Genomic DNA, 16422 nt, shown 5'->3' on the forward strand with positions numbered 1-16422 from the left:
TGAAATATATTACGGAGATCTCGACTGTATTTATCAGTATATTGAGCACGCGAACTTATTAATTACGAAGATGTCTATGAAATAAGCAAGCAGCTGTCGTGAGGTGTAAACATAGCACGTGACTTCTTTACCGTCACGTGACTTCTTTATCACTGTGTAAATGTTAACATGCTCATTTCTTCTATAATGCAAATTGTGGTTCTCAAGCATTCTCACGGACATAAAGATATGTCTGAGATATGTATCAAGATATGTCTGAGATATGCATATCAAGATATAGGAGATATACATACCAAGAAATGGGAGTTATATTATACCGAGAAATGGTCGGTAAGTAAGGAGTGAAACCTCAATAAGTTTCCAAACTTCAGGTCAACTCCCTACACTCCTGATAAGAGTAACGTGTAAGTGAGTTTACTGTAAACGTTAAATAATAGCTCAAGTAATCGGCCAAACCGGAGATACTGGCCAATAATTTACAGATTTAGTGAGCGGCCGCTCTTCTGTAAGCGACATTTAATGACAAACACACATGTCAAACACTGTGTCATCCTACCTTTAAATGAGATGGTTCTAGAATCTAGAAGTTACAATATATTGCGAAACTTCTAGAACAAATCACGAGTACAAATCAGGAGTACAAATCACTGATATTACCATCCATCTTATCAGAATATTGAGCGATGAAATTGTATTATTTTACTCGTCAGGTTTTATTCTCTTGATGATGAGTGATGAGGTCTCTACAAAAACTTGTAAAAAACACGTACAGTGTACACCTATAATATATATGTATGTAAAAGTGTATTAAAACATCCAGACTTGGTTATGATAACATCACAGATCTTTACTTTGCTTCTATACTAAAAGTTAAAACTACTACTTTAAAACTATTAGTTTTAAACCAATGAACTGGGCAGGATATCGTGGTTCAAGTTTTACATTTTTGCTGCCCTGCCTATTTTAACCATATTTTAACCTGATTAGTTGAACTTATTCTCAAGACGAAGGTCCAGCAAAAAGTAAATTGCCTCATCTTACGTCTTGTTTGCCCAAGTCTAATATCCTGACACACTTGCCATTTACTAGATACATTTCACTGCAATCGGAGAGTGATTTTATGGTGTTTTTAGTCTTCTGCTAACTGAAAATATATGTATGTCAGATCATGATCACTGTGTACCTGTATGTCGAAAAAAGCTTATTAAATGTCATATGATACAGATAACGATGAAATATAGAAATCTCTTTTATGAGGTAGGTATGTTTGATTCAATGAGGCATGAAGATGAGAACATTGTGGGATCACACGAACAACTGTTGCCAATTTGCATCTCCAGCTATTATGCTATATCGCTAATAATATAGTATATATTTATTTACTATATTATTAGCGATGAAAGTTCACACCTTCCCTGGACGGCACTCAAAAAACTTGATGATGTATTTCTTGATTTCAACTCAACTTTCTGTGTTTCCAATCTATTTTTAGCATCATCCACATACAATGTCAGTTGTGGATACTCGGATAGGCTTCAAACTTACAGCCTATAATACAGGCTGAACACAGTGCACTGGTTAATTAACCGACCTACTAATGTGTGTAGTCAAACCTTTTAAACAGGCATTTACCTGCCAGTAAAAGAGTAAAACAGCACACACATGCGAAGACATGATCACAGGGCACTGCACGGGTTATACCAAATATGGGCATCTCCATAATAAGAAGTAGTGTACGGTATACCATCACTAATGGTACTCCGCCTTTTCTTTCCCCCTTGTTGTCTCTCTTGCGTGGTCGGTCAACATCTTTCTGTTCGTTTCAGTTGCCTTTATATTTAATCTCCTTTTATTTAATCTCCTGCTCGAAGATTGTAAAAAATTGGTATTTAGTGCTATTCTTGTTCCAGACGAATCAATTTATTCGACTGGTATAAGAAATACGGTAAAATATTCCGTAAATACGGTAAGATATTCAGTAAATATGTTAAGTTCAATAAGTTAATTGCTTTGGAATTTGGCTGCTACTCTATTTAGCTACGGTACTAAAATAGTACTGCCATGCTTGCATCTGTAAAACTCATACCCTTTAAACAATCAAACCGTCACAAAATGTCACCCGATGTCACGTTCATTGCAAGGGGTCAATTAGCAAATCCTCCCTTCATTCCTATTATAAATTAAAACCCTTTTATAAAACCACGCCCTGTATTCTGTAAATGTAAATGTGACTAAAGTATGTGTCTAAGAGGATAAAGTGCCCATGTCACCATTGAAATGTGTCCATCACGATTTGTTCAGCCTCTACAAATGTGATTAATTAGACTGGTGCTCTGAGCTCCCAGCAGAACATTGATCCCTACTGCAAGTGTGTAATATAATAATGTGTTATCTGTTGGTATGGTAGCCAGGATACCCCGTATCATTCAACAGACTGACCGGCGTTATCAGGAGATCACTGTTTACATTGATCAGGTGAAACAATGGGTCTCTTGTGAGGATGAAAGAATTCGATACTTATACGCTGATTATTGTGTTTGGGAGGTCCCTAAATTGGAGTTCTATTATATTACATTTCAGAACTGAACGTAGCCCTGGTGATATTGAATTCGTCGCTCACTGAGACTCAGGACAAATTAAAGAGCCTTTGGAAGACTGGTGAGTCCCATTTAGCGTTCTAATAAATCTGTAATATCCAGTTGCAACGGTAAAATATGCCATTTCATTTTAGATCCAATCTTTTATTTCCTGAAATTTGTCTACTCTTCAACATTGAAGCAAGCATGGTTATATGAAATCCCTTCGTCCGTATATGGTATAAACTATCGTGGGCTTAGGTCTTTCCATCTCGTGAATTTCTTATGGCACAAAATTTGAAGGTCAAATGAGCGTTTGTTTCGTTTTTTATATGAAATAATTGTACTGTTACCCTAATGAACAACTTATTGAAAGATTTAGCGCGGCTATCATGAGTCAACTAATGGTAGAGCTTCTGGCGACTCAAATTAATCCTTTTGTACGGAACCCGCAAAACTCTTTTTGTACGCCAAGACGGCAGCAGTCCTTTTTGTGCGGGAACGCGCAAACGGTGCGCGCAAAGTTTAGGAAAACATCAACAGCATGGTAGGCTTTTAGGTTTTAATTTATAGGCAATACATACAGAATGTTTCTCCAAAAGGTACACACAAATATGGAAGAGGAATCAGGGCCTACAAATAATCTCCTTCACGTTTCAACTCATCCCCCTCCCCCACAATCATCGAATATTCAGTTTTTATCATTTAACCCAATTTAAGTTAATTGCCAGTCTTCCAGCTGCCCGACAAGTTTTGTATGGATCTTACATAAAATTATTCATCGTTATTTTGTAGTTCCATTTGGCATTTGGCCAAACTTTCTTTAAAGACTGTGACATTCGATACTTTTCCTAATTTGTTTTCTGTAAACTAGTAGTTTGCTCATCTATCAATATTTCAGCTAGATTTCATATTTGTGCTGACGGTGGCGCAAATAAACTTTACCAAACATGCGGGGCCGACAAAAGGTTTGTAATCTAGAATAGACCAGATAGAAAGATATAAATAGAGAGTTGAGAGTTTCCTGAAGTGACCAATCAAATTAGTTAATTAGTTGATTGCTGTCACGTGTTAAACAAATAAATTAAATTTTGAAGAACACATATTTTAAAGACTCCCCAATGAAAAAAGAAGAATGTCATTGAAATTACAAATAAACCCATTTCCCAGTTTCACACCAGAATACATTGCTGGTGATTTAGACAGTGTTTATAAAGACGTTTTGCTCCATTATGAAAAGATGGTAAGTGAAATATTTGAAGTTTTCGAGATATCTTGTTTCACTGTCCAGCATATCTATTTGAGGGTACGCATAATAAAGGGTATAGGGATCATGGGACATAGCTTAAATAGCTATTGACAATTTTTAGCTATTGTATGATTTTCATGCTTAACAGGGATCAAAGATCGCCAAGTTTAACGACCAGAACTCGACTGATTTTGAGAAGTGTCTGAAGCTGATTTCGAAACACGAGAAACTAACAGCCGAACAGTTTGATGTCATCTATGTCCTCGGTAAATCATTAAACATTTTTAACTTGCCAACAACTGGATTTCACTTTTTTTTCCAAGCTATTGTTTAGTAGCTTTGACTTTAAACCAAAACAAACTTTAATTTAAAAATCTTCCTCCTATTAAACCGTGATGAAGCTAAAATTACAAAACTTGTTCAGGATCGCACGGAGGTCGGCTGGATCAGAGCCTGGCTATCCTGAACACACTTTACAAACACACCAAGACGAATGAGACTCCTCTCTTCCTCATCGCCCAAGACACCCTGACCTTCATTCTGCCCCCTGGACGACACAAGATATACGTTAACACGGGGCTGGAGGGCTCCTTCTGTGGACTCATACCCTTGGGCGAGTCTTGTCGATGTATTTCCACTACTGGACTAGCTTACAACCTCAGTGAGTCGGGTTTTCTAGATAAATGTATTTGACTACCTCGCCAGTCGCCAGTAAGGTGGTGTACTACCATGTAAGAAGGTGTACTACTAATAGTCGCATCATCCAATTTGCTGTATCCTTTACAGTTGCATAATTCCTTTTGTAACTGGTATGGTTGTTTTGAATGTTAATTTCGGTATAAAATTTTACCTTACCTATTTTCAACCAATAAGCCAATCTTCTGTAAGATTGGACCAATGTCAGCCACTACACTCCATTTCACGGTTACTTACCTTAACGAACCGCAGGTAAACACCACTTGATGTTTGGAAGTCAGATATCATCCAACAACTCATTCGACGGATCGGATTTCGTGACTGTCGATACCTCAGACTATATCCTATGGACTATGAGTACTTTATAAGTGTTATAAAGTTAGGACTTCCATTATAATATACAGTTTTAACGTTAATTACTAAAAGTGCGGTTCTTTGGACTCTGACAGTTGTCGAATGTTAATCGAGGGACAGATTAATTGTTTTAACATTACCGCTTTTTATTCTTTTTTCGTTTGTTATTTGAAATATTTATTGATGTTTACAGTTACGAGCCATCTTCATTGTTGATACGTTTCCGATTAATGAAGTTATTTATCGTTAATTAATGAAATATGACGTTAAAAAACGTTAAGGCAAGTCTTTTCGGTTAAGATTATTGATTATTCGGTAAACGAAAACCTGGTTCATCAGTTTTTGTTATTAACTTACAGTTACAGTTTATTGAAATACGCTTTCGAAGCAGCAGGGTCGGCGTAATCATTTAATCCAACTGATTACACGCATGACTTTATGATATGATGACATGAAAATATTACAAGCAAATCTTCCAAGAAGGTGTTTTGTGATGCACTTTGAAGGGTTCGGTTTAAATCACAAAACTTTTTCGATCAATATTCATTACGTACTCAGCCTACCAGTACGATTATCAGTTTTATGTTGCAACAAATATTATCAATCAAATAACAAAGAAAACGATTAAATTATTTGTGAGTATACATATTCTGCTTAATTGGAGTTCTTTTAATTTAAACGTCTATTTCTTTTGCCTTGAATAGCAATACTGTTGAGTGAAAATTTGGGTCGTATTGAATTTTTCTGTCTTGTTCCACGATACTTGTACAAATTAAAATAGGACTCCGATTTGTCTAAAATGAGGTGCTCTCTTAAAGATAGAGATTATATGTTTCAACAGCCGTAAACATGCTAACCTGGGGAAACCATATCAGCAAAATTCCTGAACTTGATCAGTTTACGTCACATAGGTAAAAGTAGAAGAAAAATGGGTGTTTTACTGTACATGTACTTTTTCTAGTTAAGAAAGTAAATTACAACACATGTTTTCTAATCTGATCTGCTTTAAAACAGAATTCAATTTAGCTTTAGAAGACGTTCACCTATTACGTAGTCACTTTTTGGGCAATTTTTAACCCCCCCCCCCCCCCCCCCCTCCGTAATCAGTTTTACACATAGCTATTGTATCAAAATTACACTAGCGTAATCATTTAGAAACCCCACCCTCGGTGATTACGTAATATGTGAACGACCCCTTAGCAACAAAATACATTTACATTGAATCAAGTTCACACATTTGTCTACCTTGTATCTGATCTAAAGTCTACATAATAATACATTATTAGTTTACCTCAACTTCAAATTCGGATTTAAAGCAAATATTTAATATATATCACATGAGCATTGGACCTGTTTTGGGTCATAACAAATTACAAATAAATTACAAATATACAATTATTACAGATCAACCTACAGTTGATATATTGTATATTACAGCCTTATTAAATGGCACAGAAACTGTTGTACTTGTGAAAATAAGATTATTATTAAGGACCTCATGTACATTTCAAAACGTAGATTGCCCACCAATTTCTCAACAGATTCTCAGAGGTATATATAATTATAAGGGCTACTCCCAAACAATTTTCGTTCAAATCGGGCCGTAGTCCGTACGGCATTTTGCAATTTTAGTAAAAATTAAATATTTTTTGCTCTACCTTCGGAGTACCCCTAACCCCAGACCCAAATTGACCAAACACAGGTATATGATGTTGGAAATTATAAAGATTTTCATCCCCAGAAGGGTCCAGGAAACCTTATTTTGGCTTTTGAAAGTTTTTATCCAATAAAAAGGGGTTTTCAAAACCCCATTTCAGCCATTTTAAAGTAGAGCCCCTGTTTATCAGGATGGTGTAGCGTTGATGGCAGAATATTTCAGTTCAACCAAAATTGATAAAATTTATCCGATAATAAAGAAAACGAAATAAAGACGGTAATCTCACAATATAAGTTTCCAAATATAAGACTAATTTAATCTCAAATGTTTTACACTCTTACGAAGGCTCTCGTGATGTGGTTTTAAAAATGCAAGCCTCATAGTGTGCTTCCCTTCGTGTCCAAATACAACACAGTTTCTCGATATAATATTTAATTTTAAAACATCTTTACATAGCTCAGCTCTCTGTTCCTCAAGACAGTATCCTCAATAACAATTACTGATATGGGTCTAGTCTTAAAATTGGCTCCCTGCCAAACTGTGAATTAGTTCTGAACAATGGCACAGTGCCATGCTCGATCATTTAATCAGCTCTGAACGATGGAGCCGATATCCCTCCCGTCTGTACTCTTTTTGAAGTAAATCTGGTTGATATGCTGAGTCTTGGTACTGGTTGAGGGCCACTGCTCCCCTCGCATCTTCCTCCTGAGGAAGGGACCCAAAATACCGCTTGATCTTTGTATGAACTGAAAGAAAACGTCTGTTAGATCTAATTTGTCGAAACTACTCGTGTTGTCGGTAGTTATAAAATTATTGCAATTTATAAAACCTTCTTAACGTCGCTTATACATTATACTAATACTTATAGTTATACTATTTAGTGCTTGGCACTCGGAGTTTCTCCAAGCGTAAAAAGGATTTATTGCTATAATAAACAGACAGAGTCATGCAGCAGAAATTATTAGATATAATACCTCAATCTTGTTTAAAATGTCTAATAAAAACTACCTCGTATCGGATGTGCTGTTGTCGGGCAGCATACAATATTGGGTTGATAGCACTTGGTAGGTAGTGGAGGTTGCTGAGAATCAGAAGCAGTTTGAAGGATGGCACCAGCTCCACGCCGTACTTAGCTAAGATCTGGGGAGAGACGACATAATATTAAATTAATTTCTCGTGTTTATGTTTAACCTTCAGAAAACTGTCATCTCGTATTAGACATGAGAACACCAGATATATACGTTGTTGCGACATGACAGGACATGAGACATGTTAGATGAAGATTTAGCAGTTTAATGGGCATATTGGCAGCTATGATTATGAACTGTATAACTAGCTGTAGACTGTATAACTGACTCGATATAAAACGAACAAGGTTGTTAAATACGTCAAATTTTCGTGAAAGAATACGACGTATTCGGTTCTAATAAAGAATACGTCTTAATACGCCGGAATACGGTAATTTCTATGGATTGTTAAATACGTCCACGAATACGCCATAATACGCCGTAATACGCTGATTTGTCAAAATTAAACATTACAGCTGCGCGCCACCCTCATCATTGATCATGCATTAAAGGAGTGCAGTTATACATGATAACTTAAATTTGTAATCAAATTTCATGGATAATCGTAACAGGCACGTAGACAGGGGGGGGGGCTAGGGGGGCGGCGGCGGCCCCCCACCCCCCCCCCCCCCCCCCCGGAAAAAATCGAACCCCAGAAAAAAGATAAGCCCCCTAGTCCCCATAGTCGCCTGGTAACTGGGCTGTGTTTATGACTGCAGTCAGTCAAAGATTTGAACTGTGGATTAGTAAATATCTGTCATAACATCCAAGCAAACATTCTAAGATTCTAGAAGACTTCTATAAATAGTCAATAGTGTCCCCTAGACCGTAGGAAATGTAAAAATCTTAAGACGATGAGGCCTGAGTAAGTCGTAAATTCTGATTGGAGAATGCAGATTGCTGTTGTGAAGTTACCAAATTTACGTGAGTACTTGATTCTTTTCAATCCCAGTTTATTGCTGTCCTACAAATTTCTTTAATGCCAAATGTCGTCTAAAACACCCTGCTTCGCAAAAATTTTCCGGGGGCTGCGCCCCCCCTAGCCCCCGCCAAGGGGCTCCGCCCCTGGACCCCGCTGGGGGCTGCGCCCCCAGACCCCTGCCACAGCTTGCTCGCTTCGCTCGCTGCGCAGCTGCATTGGACACGTCTGCTCGCTTCGCTCGCCGACAGCCCCCCTCAAAGAAAAATCCTGGCTACGTCCCTGAATCGTAATACGTCAATTTTCGAGGAGGAATACGTATTCGTATTCCAATACGTATTCCCTCCTAATACGTATTTAACAACCTTGAAAACGAAATCGTTGGTCTCGGTCAAACAAATATTTAATACTTAAATAATAATTTAGATAAATAAAGATCAAATTAAATGGTCAATAAATATGTCAGATAAAATCCTCCCAAAATCAGTGCCACTGTCAAGTTTATATAAATTTACTTCAAATTACTCTGAAGTAAATAAAGTCTGTTAAGTAGTCCCCCTGACAAGATGTATTCTGATATTGGTTATATTTTATTTTGGTCAGCACAAGTCTAGATGTCGTGGAAACCTATTTCAGTACCTGATAGATAATGTCGAGGAGTGAGGTAGGAAGCCAAGCTCCGAGAAAGACCATCAGAATAATGAACATGGTTCCTGCTGCTTTGGTGGCGTACTTGTTCGGCATCATCCGTTCTGCCTGGGATGCCTGTAACGTTACCATGGTTACTTGACTGTAACGTTACCATGGTTACTTGACTGTAACGTTACCATGGTTACTTGACTGTAACGTTACCATGGTTACTTGACTGTAACGTTACCATGGTTACTTGACTGTAACGTTACCATGGTTACTTGACTGTAACGTTACCATGGTTACTTGACTGTAACGTTACCATGGTTACTTGACTGTAACGTTACCATGGTTACTTGACTGTAACGTTACCATGGTTACTTGACTGTAACGTTACCATGGTTACTTGACTGATTTACACATGTAAATCAAACGTTAGATTGTGTCCCGGGATTATTAGTCAACAGTGCAGTGTGATTCAATGTGTGGTGAGTGCTAATCGGTTACCGAAAACCTTTTAATTCATTACACATAACAAAGCAGCTCTTTTACCTTTGAACTGCAGATGAACCTAGCCACACGGTTTGAATTTGACTATTTGGATATTGGCCAACAGCTGTAGTATTTACTTTTAATGGGTAAACTAATGGGTAAACTAGGGTGGTGTCTGTAATAATACTTGAGCTGTAATAATACTTGAGTGATCCCAACTACGTTGCCGAATTAATTTAAACTGTTCCAGAGCTGTTAGACGAGTTCTCACAGCAACAGATTACATTTTATATAATAACCGCCGTTGTGCAACCAAATTAAATGAGCTGTTTGGAAATTTATCAAGACCGTTCCTCCTTAAGCTGCATCACGGATCAATATTTACCTCAACTGTCAACCATAGCTCTAAAAAGCTCCTTTCTGCAGATTGGGTAATAGCTAGCAGCTTGATTGAGATGGCAGTGCAACTGCAACTGTTGAGTCACTAGTCAGGACATAACCATTAACCAAGTGGTGACGCTATATTTTTCAATCAAATCGACGCTTTTCCAAATAACAGCATTTATGACAAGACGCCAATTTAGTATATTGCATTGTCAGGACATATCTAAATATGAGTAAACACATGACAATATGCCACTTTCGTTGCAACTGGTCGATCAAAGTCAGGGTTTGAGTATACAAATTTGCACATTAACCAAGTGGTGACGCTATATTTTTCAATCAAATCGATGCTTTTCCAAATAACAGCATTTATGACAAGACGCCAATTTAGTATATTGCATTGTCAGGACGGATCTAAATATGAGTAAACACATGACAATATGCCACTTTCGTTGCAACTGGTCGATCAAAGTCAGGGTTTAAGTATACAATTACAAATTTGCAGACAGATCAGAACGAAATAAAGAGAAATAAACCTTGATGGGGTTGATATGACCCTTGGAGGGGGAGGCGGTGTCCTTAGACCCATGACTGCTAGGAGTGTTGGGGAAGGAGTAGCTCCGGCACGTCTTCAAGTGCTTCTGTGTAGTCCTCACTATGGTTGCGTAACATACCACCATTATGAGGAACAGGAGACCTCTGTACACGTACTGTATGAGTTGGGGGGTCAGGAATCCGGAGTGATTAACACAGATTCAGACTCAGTCTGAATCAGACACAGTGGTCAGTGGTGCAAAACGTATGAGACGAAATATTGAGTTCATTATCGAAAGTTCACAATCTCCGAAGTTTGCATGTTACTTATATTAAGACTTAAATGGCTGTTGATTAATCAAAGCAAAATAAGTGTATGCATCAGGTTGCTTATGCTATGTGTAATTCTATCAATCGAGGAAAAACCGAAGAAAAATACAAAGATTATGGGATTCAATTAAAAAACCAACCTGAGCAATACTAATATAGTTGTTTATCTGGTTGGGTACCATGTTAAGGATACAAGTGTAAAGGAACGGAGCGTAGAAACACTCGTTGAACACAAAAACTGGAACAGATAATCCTCCCAGCACCAACCACGTCACAATAACAATTGCATTTGCCTTCCGAATCGTCATCGTCCCTCTGGTAAATTGTAACGGTAGTACGACTCTTGTCCGGATCATTTTAACTAAATATATTTTTCCACGCCGAATTTATCAGTTTCATTTGAAAATGCAATCAGAATCTGTATCAACAAAGGAAGTAAAAACCGAATGACGGATCTCACCTGTAACGGAACGGGAAGTGTATGAGGATAAAAGCGTCGAGAGCAATGAATGTGAGAAGGATGTAAGCCACCAGGTTGGTAACAAAAGAGAGGTAAGTGTGTACCGAACACCACAATCCACCACCGAGCCATTCTCCTCCTAGCGCACTGAAATTGTAGCACTTGTTTATCTGTACATCTGTACAAATTGTGCACATATTTGAATAGCCTTGGTCCGGTCCGTACTCACCTACTGGGCGGCGGTCAGTCTATCATTCCGCCGCAGCTTCAGTGTTTATGAACATTATAGCCTGGGGACCCCAGGTAAATTTCATCCACGCCGCTGTGGCTATGGAGTCTGTAAGTGTATTACTATTATATCAAAGTCTGTATTAATATTATATCAAAGTTTCGATAATGGAATTGCTTTTAAATTGTCTACGAAACTTGTGACAGCTTCTCATTCTATTACGATCACGAAATTTACGTTGACCAGTCACAGACCATATGTCTTTGTTGTAAATGCGATGTCATGAGAATTTGCAAAAGTTTGCAGGTAAATAAGCATCTGAATCATAATTTGACAATCTAATCACTGTCAACTTATTTCTATTGAAAGTTAAAGATTATTTGACAAAGTAGGGAGACAATTAAAATTCTGACATGAACAATTTCGCTAGCTGAAAGCGAGCTGAATCTGTATCGTCGCTGCTAAGCTGTCAGCAAAGTGTTTTACGAACAAATGTTTTTATGAAGAAGTAACAGTATCCCCATTACATTTAACGAGCATGCTTCACGTTAATCCACCCCAACTCATGTCACAGGAAGCCTATTAGTGTTTGAAGACCCTTGTCTCTATATACTTATAGCGCATAAATCGCACTTATATATAACGACAGTACTAATACTATATAACGACAGTTTCGCAATATATTTTTATCGTAATACAGCGTGAGAACCCAGAATTTAAAATAAATTTTGATTCTGGGGCAATTTAATTGTATATACCTGATGGCGTTGGTGATGATTCTGGGGCAATTTAATTGTACATACCTGATGGCGTTGGTGATGACGATTGGGCCACCGATGATTAAGTCCACGAAGGCGAGATGTCCGATAAGGCAGTTACTGACTGTTCTCAGAGATTTCCTGATGAGGATGATGCCGATTGTTGCCAAGTTCCCGGAAACACTGAGCAAGGCACAGATGACAAAGTACACACCGCACCAATAGTCTGCCAACATAACTAGACCTGGGTAAGTGAACTTGTTAGACGCTTGCAGCATCAGAGTGTACCAATGAATAATATCGAAAAATCGTTATATTAAGATTTAAGAAGCTGTCAAGACATTTTCATGTGGCCCATTTTGTTATTTATACTAATGCCGTCTGTTAATGACGCCCTCGGGCCTTGGTCCCTGACTAAACTTGGCCCTTTACTATAAGCTTCTTATTAAGTTGCTTACACATGAAGAAGACTGCCACCACCAGGGCAAATCATGCTGATTCTTTGAACCTGGTCACGGAGACTACACATTCTCTCCAAAAATAGCACACACGTTTCACTGAAGGTTCAGGGTTTCAAAAACTTAGACGCCTGAACTTGCTGAGTTTGACTGTCAGGTTGTGATTGTACTGTTTACATTTGCCTTTAACACGAGTAACGACCGTTCTTTTGCTCAGAAGAGAATCAGCCGAGGTGTACAATATACACACAGTGTACACTGTACATGGTTTATCTTCCTGACGGTTTCTGTACATTTGCTTGCTTGTTTGTCTGTCTGTAACATTGTTAATCGATCCTTCTAGTTATACTTGAGTTATACGTTTTCATATTATTAATATCAAGACATTTACTGTTGATTCCTATTAAATAGGTATACCTATTAAAAGTGTGTATCATAATTGTGATCCTATAAGTTGTCCAATTTCGATTGATTGGAAGCCTTGCAATTATGCAATATTAAATTTGCATTAACACCAGCGAACCTGCAGTAAACTGAAACACTACATGAACAAGACAATCACGATCGTAACGGTAGTCAGCCACAAAAACCTTGATTGTACGTGACGGACTCCCGGTAAACCCGCAATGATTTGCAACCTATGCCTCGAAAGTTAATATCACATATAAAACTAAAAGTTATATAAAACTAATCCTATATCAGACAAATATTATTAAAATTGGACGGGCGACGCACAAACCGTGGATACTAAAAGGCAGCAATGTGCATGCGATCGCAAAAATAAACTGTATATACTATCGCGTATTATTTGTCAACGTAGTGATGAAAATGATCAATTGGACGGTACGAATGAATGAGAATAATTTTGGGGTTCTTGCCAGTTGCATTGCATGATCAAATGGAACAATGTCAATAAACTTTCTCCGGCCCCTGTACTGACCTTCTGATTATAATCATTGTTGGGCCGGGGTTCATGGCTATGCCTACGAGACCCAAGTCCAATTCCATGCATGATTAAATGAAACCATGAACTTTTTCATTCTGTATTGGCCACCTGACTATAATAATCGTACAATCTTTGAAATTATTCGAGCTCTGTAGGGATTTGGGGACTGAGGACGTTTTGAAAACTGGTCTGGAAAGTTTGATATTTTTATAAAAAGATCTATCACAGCATTTAACAGTAAATTTGTAACAATGCTCCAAACTAATTAGCGAGACGAATCAGTTTCACTGGCAATTTTTATTGGGGTCTGGTCGATGATCAGGGTTGGGGACCTCGGCGTTAATTCATATACGAGCTCTTTAAAAAAGTTGTTAATAAACGAATTGTCTGATTTTTAATGTGCAATGGGGCAATAATTGTCGGAATTTTCATAGGTGTAATCGTATAGAAAAAAAGCCTGAAGTGACTGTCCGTAAACAGTTGATAAATTAAAGTATCTTACACATGTTTTTCATCTGTTGGGTCAGCAATCAGCATGGTCTATTCTCGTTCAGCTAATTGAATCAAGGCAGTAAGGTAGTACGTTTTCATGAAAAGTCGGGTGAGATGTGCCGAGAGCGGGAATTGAACCCACGACCTTCGGGAGCTGAACTAGAATAGACCATGCTGACCCACCAGATGAAATATATGCTTGCATAGTTGCAACCTTGGATTCCTTGGAGTCCTTGGACCTGGATTCGTCGGCTACTTAAACATGGCATGAAATACGGCTGTGGCTAAGAATCCAACTCCCAGTAATCTTACACATGTTACATTTACAACAAGACAGAAATGAAGAGAGGTAAATATTCATATGATTAAATTAACGCAACCGTGATTAATGTTCGAGTGGACTAATTACATCGGGCGGGGATGCGAGGATGTCAATATAGTGTTGCCTGATATAAGTAATACTATAAGGGGCGATGGCTACACTGTTCACAACTTTGATAGTGCTATAGTGGTTTACTAGGTTACACAAGTGACAAGATGTTCATGGTAATACTTATGAAGTAATAAGTAGTGTTAGAAAAAGTAAATGAACATTTTCAGTTGTTATGTAACCTAACTATGACCGGCCATTGGAAACAGTAGTAAGACAATTGCTCAATTTAATTATGAAGTAGGACGGAAGAATTGTTTAATTCAGAGTGAAGTAATACACAGTTATTAAAAACGTGTGATTGGCGCCATTCGGTCTGAAACAGTATTCACGTTCGGCAGTTTGACGCGCGCCATAATTTAGTTCCGGATGTGTTTCGGTGTGTCATACATTAAAAAAAAGTACAATGCGTCACCTGATCTGTGCGCGTTGAGCACACACGTGACACGTGGGCTCCATTCTCAATGGAACTCTTCGGATTCCGTTACACGCCTCAGTTTCAGTATCATTAGCAATTTGATGATTGTTTATTTTCTTATCTTATCTCATTTTGCTGAACATTTAATGCGAATCGGAGGTATTCATTTCCATTAGTATTGAGTATATAGCACGATCAGAAAGTCCCTTATCCTCATATCTCTTATCTATCAATAAGCCGTACCGTGTAGAATGCGACTTGATTCACTTTGGCAGGTTATCTTATATCACTAATCAGAATCGGATAAAGCTTACAGATCACCGAAAGGTCGAACTCTTTTTAATTGCTCCTAATTTTTAATCTGATGAACCACCGGTGCTTTTTATTTGTCACCGAATGCTTAAAATTCAACTTATTTAGACGATACCGGATTTTGCAATATTGGTGTCCAAGATAAGACTCAGATCTTTGCTGAACAAGAAATGATTTTATAATGTGTGATCGATATCAACGTTAATTAGTTTCCGAAAGTTAGAAATACACTGATAGTAGAATTCAACAATAGAAAAGATTGCGTTGTATAAATATTTGTTTAAAGGAATTTCCGTGTTGTTAAATGGGTGTAGACTGTAGAGTCTTTTTTGATTGTTGGTATCGGTGTTTGCGAGTGTGACTTTCTTCATTGTGATAATGTGAACTTTATGAACTTATTTTCGTTGTAATAGTCTCTTTGTGATATGATGTAACTTTAGCTCTGGGATAAGCAGAGTATATGTTACGTTGATTGTTTTATTAATGTTTCGAATCTAGAGAAATAAAATTTAATTTTGACAGTGAATCGATAGACTTCAGCTAGCGATCGCCAGACCAGGCCAATTATTTAGAAAACGTACGAATTTGTTTTTTCCTTCAAAAATTTGAAAAGTTTGGTCCGTCAAACCAGCTACCAGTACTTTGTTCGAAGATAAACCGCTTTTTCGAATATAATACGCAAATGAAAGGTTATGGAGCGAACAATCAAATATCGATTCGCTCTCGTTAACATCACCATTAAATCACCTGAAAATAAGACGTTGAAAAATGAAGGCATGAAATGAACTAGAACGGTCGAAAAGTTTAAAAGTGCATATCGCCGGAATGTTGCCGGAAGACTTAGATTGATCGTCTGATCCAAAGCGCATAATATTTTACTTTAAACTGATTTGATTCATGAAACGCACCGACATCTATGTCATATGTTGATTTAATTTTAAGCGGCGTTCACGGTTCATTTCGAAAACGATGTCTGTGGCCTGTGCTAAGGTCAGTATTCTCTTTTGAAAACCAACAACCTATCATAATCA

At 37.7% G+C, this 16422-nt stretch overlaps 4 protein-coding genes across 5 annotated transcripts in view; 2 read left to right on the forward strand and 2 right to left on the reverse strand.

Moving 5' to 3' along the window:
* The window catches only part of LOC134811779 (thiamin pyrophosphokinase 1-like), a 34530-nt gene extending 28877 nt beyond the window's left edge, over window positions 1–5653 (forward strand). The window contains exons 3-8 of the mRNA XM_063818843.1: window positions 2581–2658; window positions 3478–3544; window positions 3747–3819; window positions 3974–4091; window positions 4250–4486; window positions 4774–5653. Of these exons, the coding sequence (XP_063674913.1) occupies window positions 2581–2658; window positions 3478–3544; window positions 3747–3819; window positions 3974–4091; window positions 4250–4486; window positions 4774–4889 (689 nt within the window). The 3' untranslated portion in view covers window positions 4890–5653. The remainder of the gene's footprint in view (window positions 1–2580; window positions 2659–3477; window positions 3545–3746; window positions 3820–3973; window positions 4092–4249; window positions 4487–4773) is intronic.
* The window catches only part of LOC134811773 (V-type proton ATPase subunit H-like), a 103528-nt gene that overhangs the window by 28335 nt on the left and 58771 nt on the right, over window positions 1–16422 (reverse strand). The window lies entirely within an intron of this gene.
* Window positions 1–16422, forward strand: part of LOC134811776 (uncharacterized) — a 49681-nt gene that overhangs the window by 12205 nt on the left and 21054 nt on the right. The gene's annotated exons all lie outside the window — the stretch shown is intronic.
* Window positions 7120–12571, reverse strand: LOC134810954 (beta-3 adrenergic receptor-like). The gene is made up of 7 exons (XM_063817649.1): window positions 12381–12571; window positions 11349–11495; window positions 11029–11203; window positions 10561–10734; window positions 9158–9283; window positions 7541–7672; window positions 7120–7278 (listed from the first exon to the last, which is right to left on the reverse strand). Exons 1-7 carry the CDS (start codon window positions 12569–12571, stop codon window positions 7120–7122), a joined length of 1104 nt encoding a protein of 367 aa, XP_063673719.1.

The sequence above is a fragment of the Bolinopsis microptera genome, chromosome 2, assembly GCF_026151205.1.
Source record: "Bolinopsis microptera isolate Bmic1 chromosome 2, MBARI_Bmic_1.0, whole genome shotgun sequence".
NCBI lineage: Eukaryota > Metazoa > Ctenophora > Tentaculata > Lobata > Bolinopsidae > Bolinopsis > Bolinopsis microptera.

Excerpts from the sequence above, each read along its gene's own strand:
- LOC134810954 (XM_063817649.1), bottom strand. The coding sequence starts at position 12,571 with ATGTTGGCAGACTATTGGTGCGGTGTGTACTTTGTCATCTGTGCCTTG. Across the intron at positions 11,496-12,380 it reads GTCATCACCAACGCCATCAG|TGCGCTAGGAGGAGAATGGC; the intron begins GTATGTACAATT and ends CTACAATTTCAG. Across the intron at positions 10,735-11,028 it reads ACTATATTAGTATTGCTCAG|TACGTGTACAGAGGTCTCCT; the intron begins GTTGGTTTTTTA and ends CAACTCATACAG.